We start from the raw sequence: 24,188 nt of genomic DNA, 5'->3' as shown, positions 1-24,188 counted from the left end.
ATCAACGAGTTGATTTCGCCCACAGGACTACCGCTGACTTGATGTTTTTTGTATGGTACTGGATCCGGCGCGCCTGGCACTGATGATCATACCACGCTCAAAGTCGCTTAGGTCACTTTGCCCATTCTAACGTTCAATCGAACAGTAACTGGATGCCTGTCTGCCTGCTTTATATAGCAAGCCACGGCCACGCGACTCTGTCTGAGCTATCCATTTTCGTGAACGGGCCGGTGAGTGTATATACTAGAAATAGAACTTGAGTCAAGTCAAGACATGATTCATGGGTGGATGACACCAGTCATGGCCAGCAGTACTGTGATTGTTTTTGCTTTATCAGGAACAAGTTCAACTTGGTTAACTAGTTGAGTTGGGCATGTCAAGCGAAACAATTATTGCACTCTGTCTGCTTGTTCAGGAGGAGTGGTAGTCACCTTACCGTGTTGTTCACAGGTGGAGTTGGGACTCATCTTCATGGCTAGGCTGGCGGGCTTGGTACACGGCAAGCAGATGGGCCTGTAGAGAAGACATACCAGATAAACAACACAGGGAGGTACAAGAAGTCATGTAGTTAGACAAGAATAGAGTGCAATAAAGTACTCATGTTAATATTGTAACAATGCTTAAGAATGTCATTGCTGGTGAATGATTTGACCAAGTAGATGGAATCGTGGTGGTTTGGAATAAGAGCGATTTATAAGGGAATCATTTCATGAGCTAGTGTTGCTGCTCAACCCACCTTGCCGTCCATGACAGCTTGATTTTTTTCAACCTTAACCAGAGCAATGTCATAGTCATAGAACTCTTTCACGTTCTTGTCGCTGAGTCCATCAACGTTGGACTGTGGGTGCGGGATTACAGACAACACCTTTGCTACCTGCTTTCCTTCAAAACCTGGGGGACATTGGCATTGGTTTGATACTTACTAGTAAGCATTATTTAGGGATGTTAGTTAGACGTTAGCGTCTTTTAGCGGCATATCATAGAATAATGTGTTGTTTATTATTCGTGAGAAGTTCATAAATTCTGAGGATTCTCAGGGCTGATTTCGCAGACACAGAAATTAAACTGCATTGAAAGTGCTTTTCTGTCTAGGAGTAGGCTTAATATGTGTCCTCAATGTTTGTGGGGACATAAATTAAAGTAAGACCTTGCGTGAGATCAGCAATGGCCTGGTCAAAGTGGGTCTTGGAGATGCTGCCTGAGGTATCCATCAGGATGAACACATTCATACGACCATTAGCAACCCGCAGGGTCCTACCAAAGGTTCCTCCTATAAAGCAGGGACAAGATAGGGAGTGTAATGGTCTCAGCTTAGAGTCACACATATGACACACAGAGTATACAGAGGTACAGCGTGGTCCTCTGTAGCTCAGCTGGTAGAGCATGGCGCTTGTAACGCCAGGGTAGTGGGTTCGATCCCCGGGACCACCCATACACAAAAATGTATGCACGCATGACTGTAAGTCGCTTTGGATAAAAGAGTCTGCTAAATGGCATATTATTTATTATTATTATATTATTACAGCGATACAGCATACTCACACATGCAAGCACGTACACACTATAATGGAACTTTTTTTTTTTTTTAGGGGTAGATCAGCTTTCATATTGCAGATAGATTGTAACTTCCATCAATGTAATTGTCTGCATCACTTCCAATCCCCCATATGTTTTTTTCTCTCGCAAGTATATATATATATATATATATATATATATACACATACACATACAGTTGAAGTCGGAGGTTTACATACACCTTAACCAAATACATTTAAACTCAGTTTTTCACAATTCCTGACATTTAATCCTAGTAAAAATTCCCTATCTTAGGTCAGTTAGGATCACCACTTTATTTTAAGAATGTGAAATGTCAGAATAATAGTAGAGAGAATTATTTATTTCAGCTTTTATTTATTTCACCATATTCCCAGTGAGTCAGAAGTTTACATACACTCAATTAGTATCTGGTAGCATTGCCTTTAAATTGTTTAACTTGGGTCAAACGTTTCGTGTAGCCTTCCACAAGCTTCCCACAGTAAGTTGGGTGAATTTTGGCCCATTCCTCCTGACAGAGCTGGTGTAACTGAGTCAGGTTTGTAGGCCTCCTTGCTCGCACATGCTTTTTCAGTTCTGCCCACACATTTTCTATAGGATTGAGGTCAGTGCTTTGTGATGGCCACTCCAATACCTTGACTTTGTTGTCCTTAAGCCATTTTGCCACAACTTTGGAAGTATGCTTGGGGTCATTGTCCCTCTGGAAGACCCATTTGCGACCAAGCTTTAACTTTCTGACTGATATCTTGAGATGTTGCTTCAATATATCCACATAATTTTCCTTCCTCAAGATGCCATCTATTTTGTGAAGTGCACCAGTCCCTCCTGCAGCAAAGCACCCCCACAGCATGATGCTGCCACCCCCGTGCTTCATGGTTGGGATGGTGTTCTTCGGCTTGCAAGCAACCCCCTTTTTCCTCTAAACATAACGATGGTCATTATGGCCAAACCGTTCTATTTTTGTTTCATCAGACCAGAGGACATTTCTCCAAAAAGTACGATCTTTGTCCCCTTGTGCAGTTGCAAACCGTAGTCTGACTTTTTTATGGCGGTTTTGGAACAACTTCCTTGCTGAGCGGCCTTTCAGGTTATGTCGATATAGGACTCGTTTTACTGTGGATATAGATACTTTTGTAGCTGTTTCCTCCAGCATCTTCACAAGGTCCTTTGCTGTTGTTCTGGGATTGATTTGCGCTTTTCGCACCAAAGTACGTTAATCTCTAGGAGACAGAACGCGTCTCCTTCCTGAGCGGTATGACGGCTGCGTGGTCCCATTGTGACGCGTACCGAGTATACGAAGAGGCAGACACAGGAATTAACAAGGTCAAGGTTTACTTAACAAAGAGCAATAACAAAGATAAAGTACACGACACGAAGCTAAACAATCACACACAACATCATCCACAACAGTCCACGGCTAAATAGGGGTGGTGATGAGGTGCAGGTGCGCTGGAGGTGATTAGGGTGCGTTGGGTTCCCATTCCGGTGTTGCCGAGGTGGTGCGCTCAGACCAGTGGCTCAGTAGACTGGCGAATCAGAGCGTCGGAGGGGAGCAACGGGAGGAGACGTGACACCTATGGTGTTTATACTTGCGTACTATTGTTTGTACATACAGTTGAAGTCGGAAGTTTACATACACTTAGGTTGGAGTCATTAAAACTCGTTTTTCAACCACTCCACAAATTTCTTGTTAACAAACTATAGTTTTGGCAAGTCGGTTAGGATATAATATAATATGAAAAGCGCCATTCATCTCGGTGCCTATCAATCAATGTGTTTCTAAGATTCAAAAAGCTTCTTATACCAAAGTAAGCATTATACCGAAGTAAGCGGGGCTCTATGCACGCCTGTATGCACTTGAACACAATTGGTGCTGCTAACTCTCAACTAATAAATGCCCTCTCACACCAACCACACATCTGTAAGAGTGGGTATTTGCCTGAATGCATAGAATATCAATGGCCCATTCAGGAGGCCATGATGACAGCTACTACTTTACGACTATGACCGTGTCCCAAATGGCACCCTATTCCCTAAATAGTGCACTGGGCCCTGGTCAAAAGTAGTGCACTATAAAGGGAATAAGGTGGCATTTGGGACGTAACCTATGTCTTCAGTGTAAAGGATGTGTTTATGTAGTAGTACTGTAAATAGAGCAGTAGTGCTTAGTCATAATGTTTTACATTCGGCCACAGGGTATATAGTGATTAATACATCAAGCGCAGCAGGTTCATACAGGAAACCTGAGTGTAGCATCAGCTGATATTGCACCAATTAGATTAATCTCACTACCTTAATATGACGGTCTATTTAGTAAACCAGGTTTGCACACACATTCTCTATGTGCTAGTATTCTTGGTGACATGCTAATCCTGTAACATGCGTTACTCGCCATGCATGTCTGTTTTCTGCTTTCCCACCACCCACCCCAGCCTTCACCTGTTTGGGCTCTGCTTTTGTTTCGGTCAGGGGGATTGGTATAGCGTACCTTGTTCACTGCCTGTTATTATATCTTACATTATTTATGCACTGTCAGTGAGCTACCCTGAAGGAGCAGAGCCTAACGCCAAGACTAAGTACATGTCTTGTAATCTTCTAATAAATGGTTAAACGAATATGTGGCGTTTCCTGTCTGAACAGGTAAAGTCCACTCTCTTTGTGCCCGATATGGAGAAAAACATGCAATAGCTTACCTTATCTGGCAGATGTTGTACAATGGTGAGGGCTTCTCACATCGGTTATCACACACTGAAATGGTGCCTGTCCAGTCTGCTAGAGAGGTGCAGTTCTTCTGAGCCGACCCAGACAGGGTGAAGCCACTGTGGCAGGAGAAAGTCTGGCTCTCCCCATGCTTCAACCACTGTTCCCTGGGCCAGAACTCACCATGGTCCAATTGGAGCTGGCCTGGACACATTATCTTTGTGAGAGAGAGAGAGAGAGAGCGAGAGAAACACATTTTGAGAGAGAGTGAGATGGAGAGATAGAGGAGAATACAGCAGTAGTTTATCAAATACTAACTGATTACCTGCCTCCTTCCGTATCCACCCAAAACACTACTTTTACAGGATGCTCGCTACACTCATCTGCCATTGGCCAGCCTCATGGCGGACCACTCCCCATCAGTGCTGCACACCCGTTGGCTGACGGGGTACGGGCAGTGTCCTGCCTTACAGTGATAGGGCAGCCCAGTACCTACCTGAGAGTAGGACACGTTGCCTCCTCCGATCTTCTCAGCGATGGAACAGTTCTGGGGCTGTTCCTCCTCATAGTCCCCATAGTCTTCCCCCTACATCCACACTGAAATACAGGCATACGTATGACTGAAATGTAGACACATAACTGAAATACAGACATATTCCTGAAATGCAGACACATTACTGAAATACAGACACATTGCTGAAATACAGACACATTACTGAAATACAGTCACATATTACTGAAATACAGTCACATATTTCTGAAATACAGTCACATATTACTGAAATATAGTCACATATTACTGAAATAGTCACTTTGATATTTTAAGTAGTAATTGTGCACCAATATTGAATTTTAAAAGCCTGTTATATTAAATGAAGTGCCCTTTAATATAGACCACATGGGGAATTCAGTAAGTCCGATTTTCTATATTAATAAAGACTTGCTAATGTGCCAAAATTCTGTCCCTCGTGAATCATTTACCTCTGTCCCTCATTTTAAGGTCAACCCTGTGACGTGAACTGAACTCTCGTTTTAATATGGTAAAACCTTCCTTTATAAATATTTTTTTCAAAATAAACAATGAACATCTAACAGTCAAATCATGTAAAAGTAGGTGACCTGGTTATACTCTTTTTGGCCATTTTCTGGTGTTTTGTGGCAGAAAACCGAGGATCGCGCATAATACTTCTACCCTATTACCCATAGATAGACAGGCTAGAAATCATTAAGCATGCATTCAGTTGTCACTCCCTGTTGCACACAACAAGCTTCTTTTCCCCCTGTTACAAAGGGATTCATGGATTTATGATGAAATCGCCAACCCTGTTAGAGTCAACCCTGTTACTTTATTTGGCACCTAATAGGCACTTACTATTGTGATTTTTTTTTATATAACATCTTCAGATGGGAAAACGTGTTTTTCATGATGTTGAACATGTGCTCTTTATGACAGAATGTTAAAAATAGGTGAAATGTAAAGTTTTATTGACCACGGTACACTTCTCAAAAGGCATCTAGTTGGTGGAACGACCCATTCACATTACTGAAATAAAGACGGACATATGACTGAAATACAGACATGACTGAAATACAAACACATTATTGAGAGATCATGAATGGTGTTGTTTGTTACAGTAACTTCTTGTATCTCCCTGACCATCTCAGTCCTCACCCTCTTTGACAGAGATGAAGGAGAAGGCCGCACACAACAACAGAGTCACATCATACATGGCAAGTATCTGTTTATTCCTTTCAGTCTCCGTTGGTGTCTGACTAAAAATGCACTGCTCAAAAAAATAAAGGGAACACTAAAACAACCCAATGTAACTCCAAGTCAATCACACTTCTGTGAAATCAAACTGTCCACTTAGGAAGCAACACTGATTGACAATACATTTCACATGCTGTTGTGCAAATGGAATAGACAACAGGTGGAAATTATAGGCAATTAGCAAGACACCCCCAATAAAGGACTGGTTTTGCAGGTGGTGACCACAGACCACTTCTCAGTTCCTATGCTTCCTGGCTGATGTTTTGGTCACTTTTGAATGCTGGCGGTGCTTTCACTCTAGTGGTAGCATGAGACGGAGTCTACAACCCACACAAGTGGCTCAGGTAGTGCAGCTCATCCAGGATGGCACATCAATGCGAGCTGTGGCAAGAAGGTTTGCTGTGTCTGTCAGCGTAGTGTCCAGAGCATGGAGGCGCTACCAGGAGACAGGCCAGTACATCAGGAGACGTGGAGGAGGCTGTAGGAGGGCAACAACCCAGCAGCAGGACTGCTACCTCCGCCTTTGTGCAAGGAGGAGCAGAAGGAGCACTGCCAGAGCCCTGCAAAATGACCTCCAGCAGGCCACAAATGTGCATGTGTCTGTTCAAACGGTCAGAAACAAACTCCATGAGGGTGGTATGAGGGCCCGACGTCCACAGGTGGGGGTTGTGCTTACAGACCAACACCGTGCAGGACGTTTGGCATTTGCCAGAGAACACCAAGATTGGCAAATTCGCCACTGGTGCCCTGTGCTCTTCACAGATGAAAGCAGGTTCACACTGAGCACATGTGACAGACGTGACAGAGTCTGGAGACGCCGTGGAGAACGTTCTGCTGCATGCAACATCCTCCAGCATGACCGGTTTGGCGGTGGGTCAGTCATGGTGTGGGGTGGCATTTCTTTGGGGGGCCGCACAGCCCTCCATGTGCTCGCCAGAGGTAGCCTGACTGCCATTAGGTACCGAGATGAGATCCTCAGACCCCTTGTGAGACCATATGCTGGTGCGGTTGGCCCTGGGTTCCTCCTAATGCAAGACAATGGTAGACCTCATGTGGCTGGAGTTTGTCAGCAGTTCCTGCAAGAGGAAGACATTGATGCTATGGACTGGCCCGCCCGTTCCCCAGACCTGAATCCAATTGAGCACATCTGGGACATCATGTCTCGCTCCATCCACCAACGCCACGTTGCACCACAGACTGTCCAGGAGTTGGCGGATGCTTTAGTCCAGGTCTGGGAGGAGATCCCTCAGGAGACCATCCGCCACCTCATCAGGAGCATGCCCAGGCGTTGTAGGGAGGCCATACAGGCACGTGGAGGCCACACACACTACTGAGCCTAATTTTGACTTGTTTTAAGGACATTACATCAAAGTTGGATCAGCCTGTAGTGTGGTTTTCCACTTGAATTTTGAGAGTGACTCCAAATCCAGACCTCCATGGGTTGATAAATTTGATTTCCATTGATAATTTTTGTGTGATTTTGTTGTCAGCACATTCAACTATGTAAAGAAAAAAGTATTTAATAAGATTATTTCATTCATTCAGATCTAGGATGTGTTATTTTAGTGTTCCCTTTATGTTTCTGAGCAGTGTATATCTCTACATGCTACTAAGTAGTTATCTTATTTGATGAGTGATTATCCATTAACGAACCACAGCAAACACAAAAGCATGGATTGAACTCAGAACTGGGTGATTACACTTTTAATTTAGGATTCATATAAAATTATTATTCATGTGTTGGTATCTTTATTTTAAGTGTAATATTTTACTTCGAGACTCAAATAGCCTATGATATTTAGAAATGGTTGCATCCTCTACCGAGTCAGTAATAAAGGGGGCAACTATGAATGGAAAGCAGAAATGTGGTTGTAAAATGAAAACAACAATTATTTTAACCCAGTTCCACTACTCCAGGGTCCCAACTTCACCCCAAGTTAGGGCCATGTTGCCAATACACTGTATAATTAGTAAATTACTCAATTTGTGCTTGCCATTGGTTGTGTGTGAGAAACATTTTAGGAGATTAGATGATCATTATGCATATTATAGAGAATTTACTCTGAGTGCCCCCAAACCTCACTCCACCCCACCCCCTCCTGCCTCAGAGCTCAGTCCTCTCAGCTGACTCGGCTTTGTGGAACACTGTGAAGGGAGATCTAGGCGTCTTTTATAACAAATTACTCACCCTCAACAAAACAAGAACAGACTGCACATCTACCTAGCTCACACACACAGACACACCATGACTTAATAAAGTGATGGAAGGAGAAGCGGACTATAAACACTTGGGGCACTTTCACTGGATTTTAAACCTCAAATTGGTGGACTAAATATTTTGTTCTTGTGGGATTTTTTACATTGTGGATGTATATAGAAATAGATATTTTTTGGGTATTCGTAACAAAATTATGAATCAATCTCTCTGGGAAGATACAGGCTTCTTTTATCTGTCACATTGAGATGTTCTGCTGAAACGATCCAAAGTGACCTTTTCACCTTTCACATTCCAACAAACATGTTGTAAGTGTGCTCTTAAAAACAACAACACAAGACTACATTGGCGTGGGTATTAGGATGTGGATGCTCAATGTTTCCCTGGAAGACTGAAACTGAACTTTAACCAAAGATGACGGACCTCACCGAAGTATCTGTTTACTCAGAATCCTCTGACATTTACAAGGTGAGGACAGTGACAGCTTGTGTGTGCCTGGAATTCTGGTTCCACTTTTTGATATCAACCTTGTATTTCATGGTGGGAAGTTACTTGGCGTTCCATGTTATACCAATTGTCTTTGCTTTTCCCAGAATGTTTTCTGCAACCCCGCGTTTGAGCTTGATGGTGAGCGTGAGGAGAAAGTGGAAGGACTCAGTTCTGCCAGTACTGCCTTGGCCGTAGAGCCAGTAAAGAGCCCAGCAGCAAGCAGTGAGTCTGACAACCTAGTTTCCCTGTTCCATAACATCATATACAGTGGGGAGAACAAGTATTTGATACACTGCCGATTTTGCAGGTTTTCTTACTTACAAAGCATGTAGAGGTCTGTAATTTTTTATCATAGGTACACTTCAACTGTGAGAGACGGAATCTAAAACAAAAATCCAGAAAATCACATTGTATGATTTTTAAGTATTTAATTTGCATTTTATTGCATGACATAAGTATTTGATACATCAGAAAAGCAGAACTTAATATTTGGTACAGAAACCTTTGTTTGCAATTACCAAGATCATACGTTTCCTGTAGGTCTTGACTAGGTTTGCACACACTGCAGCAGGGATTTTGGCCCACTCCTCCATACAGACCTTCTCCAGATCCTTCAGGTTTCGGGGCTGTCGCTGGGCAATACGGACTTTCAGCTCCCTCCAAAGATTTTCTATTGGGTTCAGGTCTGGAGACTGGCTAGGCCACTCCAGGACCTTGAAATGCTTCTTACGGAGCCACTCCTTAGTTGTCCTGGCTGTGTGTTTTGGGTCGTTGTCATGCTGGAAGACCCAGCCACGACCCATCTTCAATGCTCTTACTGAGGGAAGGAGATTGTTGGCCAAGATCTCGCGATACATGGCCCCATCCATCCTCCCCTCAATACGGTGCAGTCGTCCTGTCCCCTTTGCAGAAAAGCATCCCCAAAGAATGATGTTTCCACCTCCATGCTTCACGGTTGGGATGGTGTTCTTGGGGTTGTACTCATCCTTCTTCTTCCTCCAAACACGGCGAGTGGAGTTTAGACCAAAAAGCTATATTTTTGTCTCATCAGACCACATGACCTTCTCCCATTCCTCCTCTGGATCATCCAGATGGTCATTGGCAAACTTCAGATGGGCCTGGACATGCGCTGGCTTGAGCAGGGAGACTTTGCGTGCGCAGCAGGATTTTAATCCATGACGGCGTAGTGTGTTACTAATGGTTTTCTTTGAGACTGTGGTCCCAGCTCTCTTCAGGTCATTGACCAGGTCCTGCCGTGTAGTTCTGGGCTGATCCCTCACCTTCCTCATGATCATTGATGCCCCACGAGGTGAGATCTTGCGTGGAGCCCCAGACCGAGGGTGACCGTCATCTTGAACTTCTTCCATTTTCTAATTATTGCGCCAACAGTTGTTGCCTTCTCACCAAGCTGCTTGCCTATTGTCCTGTAGCCCATCCCAGCCTTGTGCAGGTCTACAATTTTATCCCTGATGTCCTTACACAGCTCTCTGGTCTTGGCCATTGTGGAGAGGTTGGAGTCTGTTTGATTGAGTGTGTGGACAGGTGTCTTTTATACAGGTAACGAGTTCAAACAGGTGCAGTTAATACAGGTAATGAGTGGAGAAGAGGAGGGTTTCTTAAAGAAAAACTAACAGGTCTGTGAGACCCGGAATTATTTTCTGGTTGGTAGGTGATCAAATACTTATGTCATGCAATAAAATGCAAATTAATTACTTAAAAATCATACAATGTGATTTTCTGGATTTTTGTTTTAGATTCCGTCTCTCACAGTTGAAGTGTACCTATGATAATTACAGACCTCTTTATGCTTTGTGAGTAGGAAAACCTGCAAAATCGGCAGTGTATCAAATACTTGTTCTCCCCACTGTAACACCGGAGTTGGATATGCAATAGGATTGGTTGTTTCCAAATGCCAAGACCTTTTCAATTGGACCTAGTTGTTGTCTTACACCATTGGAAAGTGGAAACAAAGATTCTTGGAGGGTCTCCTCAACCACCCATGTCTTTCCACCCATCTTCCTCCCTGTGTGTGTGTGCACGTGTTGGTTTGCGTATGTGTGTATGTGTATGTGTCCCAGCCCGAGGTGTGTTCAGTGTGTGTGTGATGCGTCTGTGGGGTCCGTTGTGTAGCTGGGGGGCCGTGGTGGTCTCTGTTGCTGCTGTGCTCCTGGTAGCAGCCCTGGGCCTGGCACTGGTGCTCATCTTCACACGTGAGTGACGGGGGTGACAGTGGGAGGAGTGGGCCAACACAGAAACTATAAATCCATGTAATTCTATGGGTGGAACAGTGGGACCTCTGATCCTCAACAGGAAGTGTTCACAGAGCATGGTGTACATACATGGTATACATACATTTCACTAATCTCTCAAAAAAGCATGAAGAACCCTAATTTAAAAAATCTCATTCTCATAGACACCTACATACAGTGGGGAAAAAAAGTATTTAGTCAGCCACCAATTGTGCAAGATCTCCCACTTAAAAAGATGAGAGAGGCCTGTAATTTTCATCATAGGTACACGTCAACTATGACAGACAAAATGAGATTTTTTTTTCCAGAAAATCACATTTTGGGATTTTTAATGAATTTATTTGCAAATTATGGTGGAAAATAAGTATTTGGTCAATAACAAAAGTTTCTCAATACTTTGTTATATACCCTTTGTTGGCAATGACACAGGTCAAACGTTTTCTGTAAGTCTTCACAAGGTTTTCACACACTGTTGCTGGTATTTTGGCCCATTCCTCCATGCAGATCTCCTCTAGAGCAGTGATGTTTTGGGGCTGTCGCTGGGCAACACAGACTTTCAACTCCCTCCAAAGATTTTCTATGGGGTTGAGATCTGGAGACTGGCTAGGCCACTCCAGGACCTTGAAATGCTTCTTACGAAGCCACTCCTTCGTTGCCCGGGCGGTGTGTTTGGGATCATTGTCATGCTGAAAGACCCAGCCACGTTTCATCTTCAATGCCCTTGCTGATGGAAGGAGGTTTTCACTCAAAATCTCACGATACATGGCCCCATTCATTCTTTCCTTTACACGGATCAGTCGTCCTGGTCCCTTTGCAGAAAAACAGCCCCAAAGCATGATGTTTCCACCCCCATGCTTCACAGTAGGTATGGTGTTCTTTGGATGCAACTCAGCATTCTTTGACCTCCAAACACGATGAGTTGAATTTTTACCAAAAAGTTATATTTTGGTTTCATCTGACCATATGACATTCTCCCAATCCTCTTCTGGATCATCCAAATGCACTCTAGCAAACTTCAGACGGGCCTGGACATGTACTGGCTTAAGCAGGGGGACACGTCTAGCACTGCAGGATTTGAGTCCCTGGCGGCGTAGTGTGTTACTGATGGTAGGCTTTGTTACTTTGGTTCCAGCTCTCTGCAGGTCATTCACTAGGTCCCCCCGTGTGGTTCTGGGATTTTTGCTCACCGTTCTTGTGATCATTTTGACCCCACGGGGTGAGATCTTGCGTGGAGCCCCAGATCGAGGGAGATTATCAGTGGTCTTGTATGTCTTCCATTTCCTAATAATTGCTCCCACAGTTGATTTCTTCAAACCAAGCTGCTTACCTATTGCAGATTCAGTCTTCCCAGCCTGGTGCAGGTCTACAATTTTGTTTCTGGTGTCCTTTGACAGCTCTTTGGTCTTGGCCATAGTGGAGTTTGGAGTGTGACTGTTTGAGGTTGTGGACAGGTGTCTTTTATACTGATAACAAGTTCAAACAGGTGCCATTAATACAGGTAATGAGTGGAGGACAGAGGAGCCTCTTAAAGAAGAAGTTACAGGTCTGTGAGAGCCAGAAATCTTGCTTGTTTGTAGGTGACCAAATACTTATTTTCCACCATAATTTGCAAATAAATTCATTAAAAATCCTACAATGTGATTTTCTGGATTTTTTTTTCTGAATTTGTCTGTCATAGTTGACGTGTACCTATGACGAAAATTACAGGCCTCTCTCATCTTTTTAAGTGGGAGAACTTGCACAATTGGTGGCTGACTAAATACTTTTTTTCCCCACTGTAATTATGTCCTTATTTAAACTAACATTGCCAATTCATACACTTTATGGTCCCTTGAGCATCGAATAGCATTGCAGTACTTCTGCACATCACAAGCTTGTGTCATTCACTAATGTCCTCTTACTCTATCTCTCACTGTGTTCTTCACCCCACAGAACTAAAGGGGCAGAGTGTGGATGGGGAAGTGGTGTCGACCAATCCCCTGGACTTGTTGACTGGAGATGGACTGCCTCGTGGTCTACCCACAACCCCCACCAACCACAGTCAGAGGGACAGTACAGTGGCCCCACAGCCAGCCAGATACCCTACCCCTGAAACTAGTGGGTATTTTCCTACTACAGTTGTATCCATAGAAATAGAATAAGTAGTTATATTCCAATGATTGTACCTTACAGATACGTACTTACCTACAGATATACGTACAATACAATAATAATACTGTAATACATTACCCTGTACTTTTCTCACTGTCTGTCTGTCTGTCTGTCTGTCTGTCTGTCTGTCTGTCTGTCTGTCTGTCTGTCTGTCTGTCTGTCTGTCTGTCTGTCTGTCTGTCTGTCTGTCTGTCTGTCTGTCTCAGGATGTGGGGGCGTATTGACAGACTCAGAGGGCAGCTTTAGCTCCCCCAACCATCCTGGGTCGTATCCCCCGGACACTCTGTGTGTCTGGGTGATCCGGGCGCGCCCTCCATCCCTGGTCCAGATCCATGTGTCCTCTCTGACCATAGAAGGACCGTCCCCCTGCCTCTTTGACTGGCTGGAGGTTCAGGAGGAGACGGAGCAACCTTCTGTTGTCACCAGGTGGGTCAATCGTACTGTATCTAAACCTGTTCGAGGTAGAAGATGCCTCTAATCACAGATCTAGGATCAGATTAACCTATGCTGAAGGGGATGTAACATATAGTGACTATGGGCACGTTTTACATACTGATGAGTTTCAGAAGAAAGTTATTTGTTTCTGGCCATTTTGAGCCTGTAATCGAACCCACAATTGCTGATGCTCCAGATACTCAACTAGTCTCATGAAGGCCAGTTTTATTGCTTCTTTAGTCAGTACAACAGTTTTCAGCTGTGCTAACATAATTGCAAAAGGGTTTTCTAATGATCAATTAGCCTTTTAAAATGATAAACTTGGATAAGCAAACACAACGTGCCATTGGAACACAGGACTGATGGTTGCTGATAATGGGCCTCTGTACGCCTATGTAGATATTCCATTAAAAATCAGCCGTTTCCAGCTACAATAGCCATTTACAACATTAACAATGTCTACACTGTATTTCTGATCAATTTGATGTTATTTTAATGGACAAAAAAAAAGATTTTTTTTCGAAAACAAGGACATTTCTAAGTGACCCCAGACTTTTGAACGGTAGTGTACTTCTGAACCTACTAGTGCATGGCAGCCTCTTGAAAAAGCATACTCTTCATGACACATTGTGGCAGCTAGGTGGCATACAAGTTCTGTATAGATAGCAACTCTGCATACTTTCTGGCCCTGATGGTTTGCGGTTCTGCTGTTCAGGGATTTTAGGTGAAGAATAAAGACACATTATGATTGCCTTTTGGGGCTGACATTTTAAAACGTTTATCTCCACCCTAGGTTCTGTGGCAACGTGGCACCCCCTACTGTGAACACCAACAGCAGCACTGTGTGGGTGACCTTCCGCTCTGACGGGAGCATCGGAGGCAGTGGCTTCACCGCCCAGTACCACACCATCACATCTGAACAGAGTGAGTACTGGGCCAGAGGTACAATCAACAGATACACTGAATTGATCTTTGCTTTAGGAAACATGTATTTTCACAGTACATTAACACATAACATCAGCAATGTGTGTGTGTACGTCTGTTCTCAGAGAGCTGCTCCAGGGAGGAGTTTATGTGTGACCACGGGCGCTGCATCCTGCCTGTGTCAGTGTGTGACAGTCAGCCCAACTGTCATGACCACTCTGATGAGGCCAACTGCAGCCACAAGCACAAAGGTAAGAACAGGGTGTACAGCACAGTACACACTCATCATCATAGTGACTTAACTGAATACATACAGCAGCTACAAGAAAAAGAATGCCTGCATGTAAAATGGTAGTCTCACGATGCCATCCTCCTAAGTCTTGCTCATCAATTGGACAAAGTCGTGAGGAAGCCTGGTAATCAATTTTAGTAAAAGGGCAATCGTTTGCTTATCTATACGAAACTAATTATCATCGTTTTTTGCTATGTTGCTGAACAGAGTGTGGGGGCCAAAAGACTGGACCCTACGGCTACCTGGCGAGTCCAAACCACCCAAAGCCTTACCCTCATCAACAGGTACCTACCTACACCTGATCAAGCAAACCATCATCAACATCACCAACATGCATCGTATCTAATTGACATATCCAGCCATTTACCCAGAATATATCAAATCCTACCATGATAATTAATGTTTAATTTCCTCTTATCTCTCCGTTAGTTGTGCACATGGCGTATCTCTGTCGAGGAGGGTCATGTGATCAGACTGAGTTTCCGTAACTTCAGTCTGGAGACTCAGGACGTGTGTGAGTTTGACTATGTGGAGGTGCATGACAGTGCTGATACCGGGGCCAGCAGAGTACTCGGACGGTAAGACTTATTATGTTAGCTTCACAATGTGTTTTTTTCATACACTACCAATACATTAGGTCAGAAGGGGACAAAAAGGAATGCTCGAAGTAAGTACATCTAAAACAAGCATAGGTGTTGTATGACAATATATGACAAATATACAGTACCAGTCAAAAGTTTGGACACACCTACTCATTCAAGGGTTGTTCTTAATTTTTACTATTTTCTACATTGTAGAATAATAGTGAAGACATCAAAACTATGAAATAACACATATGGAATCATGTAGTAACCAAAAAAGTGTTAAACAAATTTAGATTTTAGATTCTTCAAAGTAGCCACCCTTTGCCTTGATGACAGCTTTGCACACTCTTGGCATTCTCTCAACCAGCTTCACAAGGAATGCTTTTCCAACAGTCTTGAAGGAGTTCCCACATATACTGAGCACTTGTTGGCTGCTTTTCCTTCACGTTGCGGTCCAACTCATCCCAAACCATCTCAATTGGGTTGAGGTCGGGTGATTGTGGAGGCCAGGTCATCTGAGGCAGCACTCCATCACTCTCCTTCCTGGTCAAATAGCCCTTACACAGCCTGGAGGTCTGTTTTGGGTCATTGTCCTGTTGAAAAACAAATGATAGTCCCACTAAGCGCAAACTAGATGGGATGGCATATCTCTGCAGAATGGTGTGGTAGCCATGCTGGTTAAGTGTACCTTGAATTCTAAATAAATCACCAACAGTGTCACCAGCAAAGCACCCCCACACCATCACACCTCCTCCTCCATCCTTCACGGTGGGAACCCCACATGCGGAGATCATCTGTTCACATACTCTGCGTTTCACAAAGACACGGCGGTTGGAACCAGAAATCTCAAATTTGAACTCATCAGACCAAAGGACAGATTTCCATCGGTCTAATGTCCATTGCTCGTGATTCTTAGCCCAAGCAAGTCTCTTATTCTTATTGGTGTTCTTTAGTAGTGGTTTCTTTGCAGCAATTCGACCATGAAGGCCTGATTCAAGCAGTCTCCCCTGAACAGTTGATGTTGAGATGTGTGTTACTTGAACTCTGTGAAGCATTTATTTGGGCTACAATCTGAGGTGCAGTTAACTCTAATTAACTTATCTTCTGCAGCAGAGGTAACTCTGGGTCTTCCATTCCTGTGGCGGTCCTCATGAGAACCAGTTTCATCATAGCGCTTGATGGTTTTTGCGACTGCACTTGAATAAACTTTCAAAGTTCTTGACATTTTCCGGATTGACTGAACTTCATGTCTTAAAGTAATGATGGACTGTCGTTTCTCTTTGCTTATTTGAGCTGTTCTTGCCATAATATGGACTTGGTCTTTTACCAAATAGAGCTATCTTCTGTATACCACCCCTACCTTGTCACAACACAACTGATTGGCTCAAACACATTAAGAAGGAAATACATTTCACAAATTAACTTTTAACAAGGCACACCTGTTAATTGAAATGCATTCCAGGTGACTACCTCATGAAGTTGGTTGAGAGAATGCCAAGAGTGTGCAAAGCTGTCATCAAGGCAAAGGGTGGCTACTTTGAAGAACCTGAAATATAAAATATATTTTGATTTGTTTAACACTTTGTTGGTTACTACATGATTCCATATGTGTTATTTCATAGTTTTGATGTCTTCACTATATTATTCTACAATGTAGAAAATAGTAAAAAATCAAGAAAAACCCTTGAATGAGTAGGTGTGTCCAAACTTTTGACTGATACAGTATGTGTACCATAAAACATTCACAACAGTAACAGCACTCTTCCTTGATAAGACGGTGTACTGTAGCCTGTAGTAGCCTAGCCTGTGGTGGGGACTCCTATGGTTGTAAAACAGAACATGGTCACAAACAGATCTGGGACCAGGCTAATTGTACCCTACTGTACCACATTCTGTAACACAGTACAACTGTTACTGTACCTACTGTACCACAGCCAGCTCTAGTGTTCCTTCTCTTTCCTGTCCCAGGTACTGTGGCACCAGCCTGCCTCCTGAGCTGACCTCCTCTGGGCCTCAGATAACCGTGTTGTTTGTCGCTGACGAGGGCGTGGCAGACAGTGGCTTCAACGCCTCCTACCAGGCCATCTCCCTCACCGAGAGTGAGTCAACCCTCCCCCCACCACACACAGGGGTAGTGTTCAGTAGGACAAACTGTAGCAAAAAGTTTAGCAACAATAAACAAAACTCCGGTTTTATTGGACAAGATCAGGTAGTACCTTCCCATTTCACTCTGTTTCAAAACGTTTCCTCCTTACAGAACACGACCCAGATCGGTCTCCCTGTATCTAGTCTGTTATGGCTCTTGTAAACGTAGAAAATAAGGCAATTTATTAAAACATCTAACAGTGGTTTAGTTAAAGGATTTACACTGGAAATATGAGGAGTGGATCACCTGTTTCCTTGTTTGTGACAGGAACATGCAGTCCTACTCAGTTTGCCTGCAGCAGTGGGGAGTGCCTGCACCAGGAGTGGCTGTGTGACGGCTGGACTGACTGTGCAGACGGGACAGATGAGCACGACTGTGACAACTCAACATATCCCCCTTTCAGTGAGCCAACAATACAAAACACACACACATCATATTTGTATGATTCCTAAAGCAGTAACACAACTGCTAAGCTTTCAAGTAGAATGACTCCATTAGGACAGACTAGTAACCTTTTCTGTGTCTGTATCATACCTCTCCCCCAGGCTCGTCCTGTGAGCCCATCGAGGTGGAGATGTGTCAGGGCCTGAGCTACAACCTCACCTCCTTCCCCAACATTTGGCTGTCCATTGCTGACCAGAGAGAGGCAGCCACACTGCTCCGCCAGTACATGGTGAGACCGCACACTTGGCCTGTCAACACACAACCACACAGAACAATATCACATTTTCTTTAATGGATTTTTAGTTAACATGAACATTATCTGTAACATAATATAGGTGCATAGCAGTGGAGGCTGCTGAGGGGAGGATGACTCATAATAATGGCCGGAATGGAATGGTATCAAACACATGGGTTTCATGTGTTTGATACCATTCCATTCCAGCCATTATTATGAGCCATATATGGGATGTGCAGACCCCCCTTAAGTGTTTGATTCTGATGGAGGTAGATAATGTACAGCCGCTCTCTAACTCTCTCCCATGTGGTTTGTGGTTATTACTAGGTGCTGATGGAGCTGGCATGTTTCCAGCCCCTGCGCAAGCTGGTGTGTGGGATGTTCATGCCCCACTGCAGCCCTCAGGGTGGGGTGCTGCAGCCCTGCCGGTCAGTGTGCTCCTGGGCAGAGCAGCAGTGTAGTCAGGCCCTGGATGTCTTCACCTTCAGCTGGCCCTTCAACTGCCACCTGCTGCCTGACTCCCAAGACCCTATGGAGTGCTCCAGCCCCTGAATTTGCTACAGTACAACCATAGTAATGAGATGAAGCCAACACAGGACTTTAAGAACTCTTAAAAATACCATCAAAGCGCCAATCTTTTCAAGGAACCTTGCAGCCGCTCTTAGGCACTGTACATCATCATCATCTAAGGACCTTTACATACAATAAAGAATCAATGTTGCACTCTGCAGATTCAATATGGTGCTAGCCTTGTACAGCATTATACAGATGTATGGAACAGAACTGGTTGGAGTTTACATGGGAATAGAAAATAAATGTACATATTAACGAAAACAATACTGATTTTGACATACTGTAGCTTGATGTTTTGCAAATGTATGTGATTGAACCATGAATTTTTTGTGTAATGAATTTGACTGAATTAAGGTCCCATTCAACAACCAGAGACAATACCTGTACATCAAATGCTATTTTTTTGGCACTATATTTATTTCTGTCTGCATGTCATATAAAATAATAACATTTTTAAAAAGGATAGAATCGTAAAACATTTTTATTGCATTTTCTGACACACCGAAACATGGTGCCTTACCTTCATAAGGTTAGTGAATGAATGAACTGTCGAGATTTAACCTTTCCAGGGAGAACTGCAGATGAACATGTCAGTATGACAAAATACAGTGACATTACAATCCAAAGTGGCTTTGACATAGAAGGTGATTGTTCCTTACATGACCCTACCTGATATACAGTGGGGGAAAAAAGGATTTAGTCAGCCACCAATTGTGCAAGTTCTCCCACTTAAAAAGATGAGAGGCCTGTAATTTTCATCATAGGTACACGTCAACTATGACAGACAAAATGAGAATTTTTTTTCTCCAGAAAATCACATTGTAGGATTTTTTATGAATTTATTTGCAAATTATGGTGGAAAATAAGTATTTGGTCAATAACAAAAGTTTCTCAATACTTTGTTATATACCCTTTGTTGGCAATGACACAGGTCAAACGTTTTCTGTAAGTCTTCACAAGGTTTTCACACACTGTTGCTGGTATTTTGGCCCATTCCTCCATGCAGATCTCCTCTAGAGCAGTGATGTTTTGGGGCTGTCGCTGGGCAACACGGACTTTCAACTCCCTCCAAAGATTTTCTATGGGGTTGAGATCTGGAGACTGGCTAGGCCACTCCAGGACCTTGAAATGCTTCTTACGAAGCCACTCCTTCGTTGCCCGGGCGGTGTGTTTGGGATCATTGTCATGCTGAAAGACCCAGCCACGTTTCATCTTCAATGCCCTTGCTGATGGAAGGAGGTTTTCACTCAAAATCTCACAATACATGGCCCCATTCATGCTTTCCTTTTGACCCCACAGGGTGAGATCTTGCGTGGAGCCCCAGATCGAGGGAGATTATCAGTGGTCTTGTATGTCTTCCATTTCCTAATAATTGCTCCCACAGTTGATTTCTTCAAACCAAGCTGCTTACCTATTGCAGATTCAGTCTTCCCAGCCTGGTGCAGGTCTACAATTTTGTTTCTGGTGTCCTTTGACAGCTCTTTGGTCTTGGCCATAGTGGAGTTTGGAGTGTGACTGTTTGAGGTTGTGGACAGGTGTCTTTTATACTGATAACAAGTTCAAACAGGTGGCATTAATACAGGTAACGAGTGGAGGACAGAGGAGCCTCTTAAAGAATAAGTTACAGGTCTGTGAGAGCCAGAAATCTTGCTTGTTTGTAGGTGACCAAATACTTATTTTCCACCATAATTTGCAAATAAATTCATTAAAAATCCTACAATGTGACTTTCTGGATTTTTTTTCCTCAATTTGTCTGTCATAGTTGACGTGTACCTATGATGAAAATTACAGGCCTCTCTCATCTTTTTAAGTGGGAGAACTTGCACAATTGGTGGCTGACTAAATACTTTTTTCCCCCACTGTATGTATGTATATATATATATATATTCAATATATCACTTCTGACATGTATGCTTATTAGGGATACATTGACTGTAAGAAGTCCTCAATTGATACATGAGCCCCATTATTTGTTTCATATGTGAAATTGATCAATCAAATTATTCCGTAATCACACATACACTATGCTTTACAAAAAACAGTAGTGATGGCTGGCATGATTGGTGAAGTCTGGCATGACTGGTTGTCATGGCGGAGCGATGAGTTTGAGTGTGTGTTCGACGGCCACGGCAGTGAGGCCCCACACGCGGTGCTTCCCGTTGCGGAACACGGGCAGGGTGTATCCGTAGCGCTCACCGGTACGGAAGTGGGTGTATCCCCGATTCTGGGGACTGCATACGTGGGAGAGCGACAGGGTGAAGATCTCTTATACCTGAGAGAGAAAGGAGAATGTCATTTTAACTCCATGTTAGGTGGTATTCGTGTTAGTTCAGCCCAAACGCAAACAGAGTGATTGTAACGTTTGCAAACTGAGTTCTTGTAACTGTACCTCGGCAGGATTTGGCTTGAACGACAGCGCCTCCAGGTGGCCGAGGTTGGCCAGTACAGGGGCTATCATCATTCCAGACTGAGAGAAAATGTGCCATGATTAGGAAAAGCAGCAGATCAACAATTTACATAATGAAGACATACTCATATTAAGAAATGTTTCACTGAAATAATATTACCCCATTTCAACTGATCAAGAGCAGAGGGGAGCTCCTAGCTGTGAGATGGATGGGGATCATGAAGGATTATGGGTAGGGTTAAGGGTCTCACCATATCCCTGAGTGGTTTCAGCACGCCCCACACTTGGTTTGTTGCCACAGTGATGCCCAGTTCCTCACGAGCTTCTCTCAGGGCGGTGTCCACAACGTCCTTGTCCGAAGGGTCACGCTTGCCCCCTGCAAAACTGGACATTCACACAGCACTTTGTCAATTTCCAGCTTTCTATACATTTACATTTTAGTCATTTAGCAGACGCTCTTATCCAGAGCAACTTACAGTTAGTGAGTGCATAATTTTTTTTTTTTTTCATACAACTTCATACATTCATTTACACGACAATGTTTTTCGCAAATCACACTAACAAAGTTGTCATTTTCAGAGTTGTTAAGTTCAAAGCAGTGGGAATGGTGCAGGAGTCTGTGGTTACCTGACGTCGCCCTTGTGTCTGCCCTTCAGTTCTGTGGATCTGAGGGTGAAGAGAAAGGCGGGCTCTCCCTCCACGGAGCAAAGAGAGACCAGCACGGACGCCCACTTCCCCTCGGCCTCACTGGCCCCCCTCTTCCCCCGGACGTCCTTCTCATACAGAGCCACATTAGGCCCCAGGCTCTGTCGGCAGCGCGCCTCGTTCACCAGCGAAAGGCACTCCCTCAAGGCACTCTCAGGGCAGGAGGCAGCAGTCTGGTGCAGGCCACGGCTCTGGAGTGAAAGGCTTCGCTGGGAATCCACAGTCCACTGTATTGGTGTGTACACAAGCAGTCTATGAAAAAGGTCAATCTTGCCACTTCGAACAGGACTGTAACTATTCCTTTTAACACTGAATGTGACGTTCACCGTCACCTCAGCAGATAAACATTGGCTACCATTGTCAGTTTGCCTCCTTTGTAGAAGGCACTTGAGGTCGCTAGAACATTCGGGGGCTTTAGAATTGTCCAAATGTTCCAATAGAGTGGTTTTCCAAGGGTCACATGATACTAACACCGGCAGTCGTGGTGTACGTTTCAAAGAGACAAAGCTAGAGTCCTGAGACAATTGAGGCCGGTTGGGAGGGGTGTCTTTTTTTAAGGGGTGTTGAGGTGCAGTGTTTAGGAGACAGCTTTCACAACCGGAGGTGCCTCTGCTAACAAGGTGTGAAGAGATGGCTGAAGAGAGGGATACTGCCTCCTCCCCTCCACCCCCCTGACAGAGACTTCTCCCTGTTTTGGGTCCAGTCCACCTCTGACAGGCATGCTCAGGTAGGGCAGGCACTCGGGGGTCTCTGACTGACAACAGCAGGGTCCTGACAGGGCATGTCAAGGCCAGAATCTGTGGACTCCTGAACATTCTTGAAAACAGAGACGAGACAAAATAATAATTTACTTTGCTCCACTAAACAAGGCTCAATGGTTATGTTAATAAAAAAGTAAGCCTATTTTGACATGAGTACAGTACAAATAAATAGGTTGTCCTCACTCTTCCCTGCAGAAGTGATTCTCAAACCTCTCCTCAGGGACCTCCCGCAGTTCCATGCATTTCCAGAGCTAGCACGCCTGATTCAACTTGCCAATTAATCAAGCCCTTAATTAACTTAAGTGAATCAGGTGTGCTAACGTTACTTCAGGGCTACAACACAATTTTGACACATCTGGGGGTCCCCGAGGTGAGGTTTGAGAACAGCTATTCTAGACTACAAAAAAAAAAAAGTAACATAGGTCATTTTCCTGATTGCACATTCTGTAGCTAACATTGTGCAACAACGCAGCAAATTCAAGTTGCTGTCAGCAAGCAAGCTAGCTAACGTTAGCTACTAGCCCAATGTAAACTCAATCTGGCAAATGGCTAGCTAGTTTTACAACCAACACCATTCAACGTTACGTTAAATCTCTTAGTCAGCTACTTTCAAAATTGTTTAAAGTTGACGTTAGCTATTACCAAAGTTGTCAAACAAATCCGATTCGGGTCATTGGTGGCTAGCTGGCTATAGCTAACGTTGCAGTTGTTGTAGCTAGCTAGTTAGGCAATGTTACCAAGCTGTCAAAAACATTTTGTTAGCCGGTTAGCAAATGCTAGCAGGTTTTAGCATTCAACTAGTACGATAACCACAGTTTACAAGGATCCCAATCTTATTCCTGGTATGGTAAAAACGGAGATTAATGAAACCCCCGGTGCACCTCCCAACAACCTCCCTAAACAACTAAAATAAATATTACATAGTGGTAGACAACTCACCTTGAACATCAACGCTAGCTACTGCGCATGTACCAAATATGTCGCTGAAAAAGCTTAATGGCAATCACTTGCCCTCACAAACTAAACCGATATAACCCATTTAGAGATGTCCTACCACAAATAATGTAAGGCCTGTCAAACCATTAACTATTATACATTTGTGTGACATTATGATTTTCAAAAGAGAATAACTAGGAGTTTAATCATTTATTTTTGAAGCAGGGCAATTCCAAGGTGACAGAATTTCTGAGACTCCGATTTTTTAAAGTTTAACAAACCATACAACTCTAAGCACAATGACAACTTTGAACAATTTACATTGAATATTTCACAAAACATTTACTGAAAGAACTGGGCAGATGCCAAGTTTGGTAACAGAATTTCTGTAAAATCTCCCTCAGTTTTTTATTATGTGACCACGTTTTCTAAAAACTCTTAACCCATTTGTTCCCAATATTTTTCCAGACTTGCCAATCTTATGCCATTAGTATGTCATAATCCTAACATGTAATCCTTATTGTTTTTATACGTGTGTGTATACACAAAAGTATGTGGTCACCCCTTAAAATTAGTGGATTCGGCTATTTCAGCCACACCTGTTGCTGACAGGTGTA

General features: G+C 43.6%; 2 protein-coding genes across 3 annotated transcripts; one reads left to right on the top strand and one right to left on the bottom strand.

The window, feature by feature from the left end:
• Nucleotides 1–8,211: 8,211 nt before the first annotated feature.
• LOC311105620 (membrane frizzled-related protein-like) lies at nt 8,212–19,217 on the top strand. 2 transcript variants are annotated; one of them, XM_084147821.1, is made up of 13 exons: nt 8,254–8,708; nt 8,834–8,951; nt 10,808–10,939; nt 12,911–13,075; nt 13,336–13,555; nt 14,358–14,488; nt 14,614–14,739; nt 14,988–15,064; nt 15,210–15,358; nt 17,333–17,463; nt 17,778–17,912; nt 18,056–18,183; nt 18,517–19,217. In XM_084147821.1, the coding sequence occupies exons 1-13, from the start codon at nt 8,655–8,657 to the stop codon at nt 18,739–18,741; spliced, it is 1,791 nt and encodes a 596-aa protein (XP_084003947.1). In that variant the 5' UTR covers nt 8,254–8,654; the 3' UTR covers nt 18,742–19,217. The 2 variants fall into 2 exon arrangements, with proteins under 2 accessions (XP_084003948.1, XP_084003947.1); XM_084147822.1 differs by lacking the exon at nt 10,808–10,939 and having other exon boundaries at nt 8,212–8,708.
• A 1,730-nt stretch (nt 19,218–20,947) lies between these two features.
• LOC311105621 (uncharacterized protein) lies at nt 20,948–23,361 on the bottom strand. Its single transcript, XM_084147823.1, has 5 exons — nt 23,278–23,361; nt 21,797–22,690; nt 21,421–21,553; nt 21,152–21,229; nt 20,948–21,034 (listed from the first exon to the last, which is right to left on the bottom strand). The coding sequence occupies exons 2-5, from the start codon at nt 22,687–22,689 to the stop codon at nt 21,029–21,031; spliced, it is 1,110 nt and encodes a 369-aa protein (XP_084003949.1). The 5' UTR covers nt 22,690; nt 23,278–23,361; the 3' UTR covers nt 20,948–21,028.
• Nucleotides 23,362–24,188: the final 827 nt, after the last annotated feature.

The sequence above is a fragment of the Coregonus lavaretus genome, assembly GCF_964263955.1.
Source record: "Coregonus lavaretus genome assembly, chromosome: 30".
Lineage (NCBI taxonomy): Eukaryota > Metazoa > Chordata > Actinopteri > Salmoniformes > Salmonidae > Coregonus > Coregonus lavaretus.
This window is presented reverse-complemented; position numbering and strand designations above follow the sequence as displayed.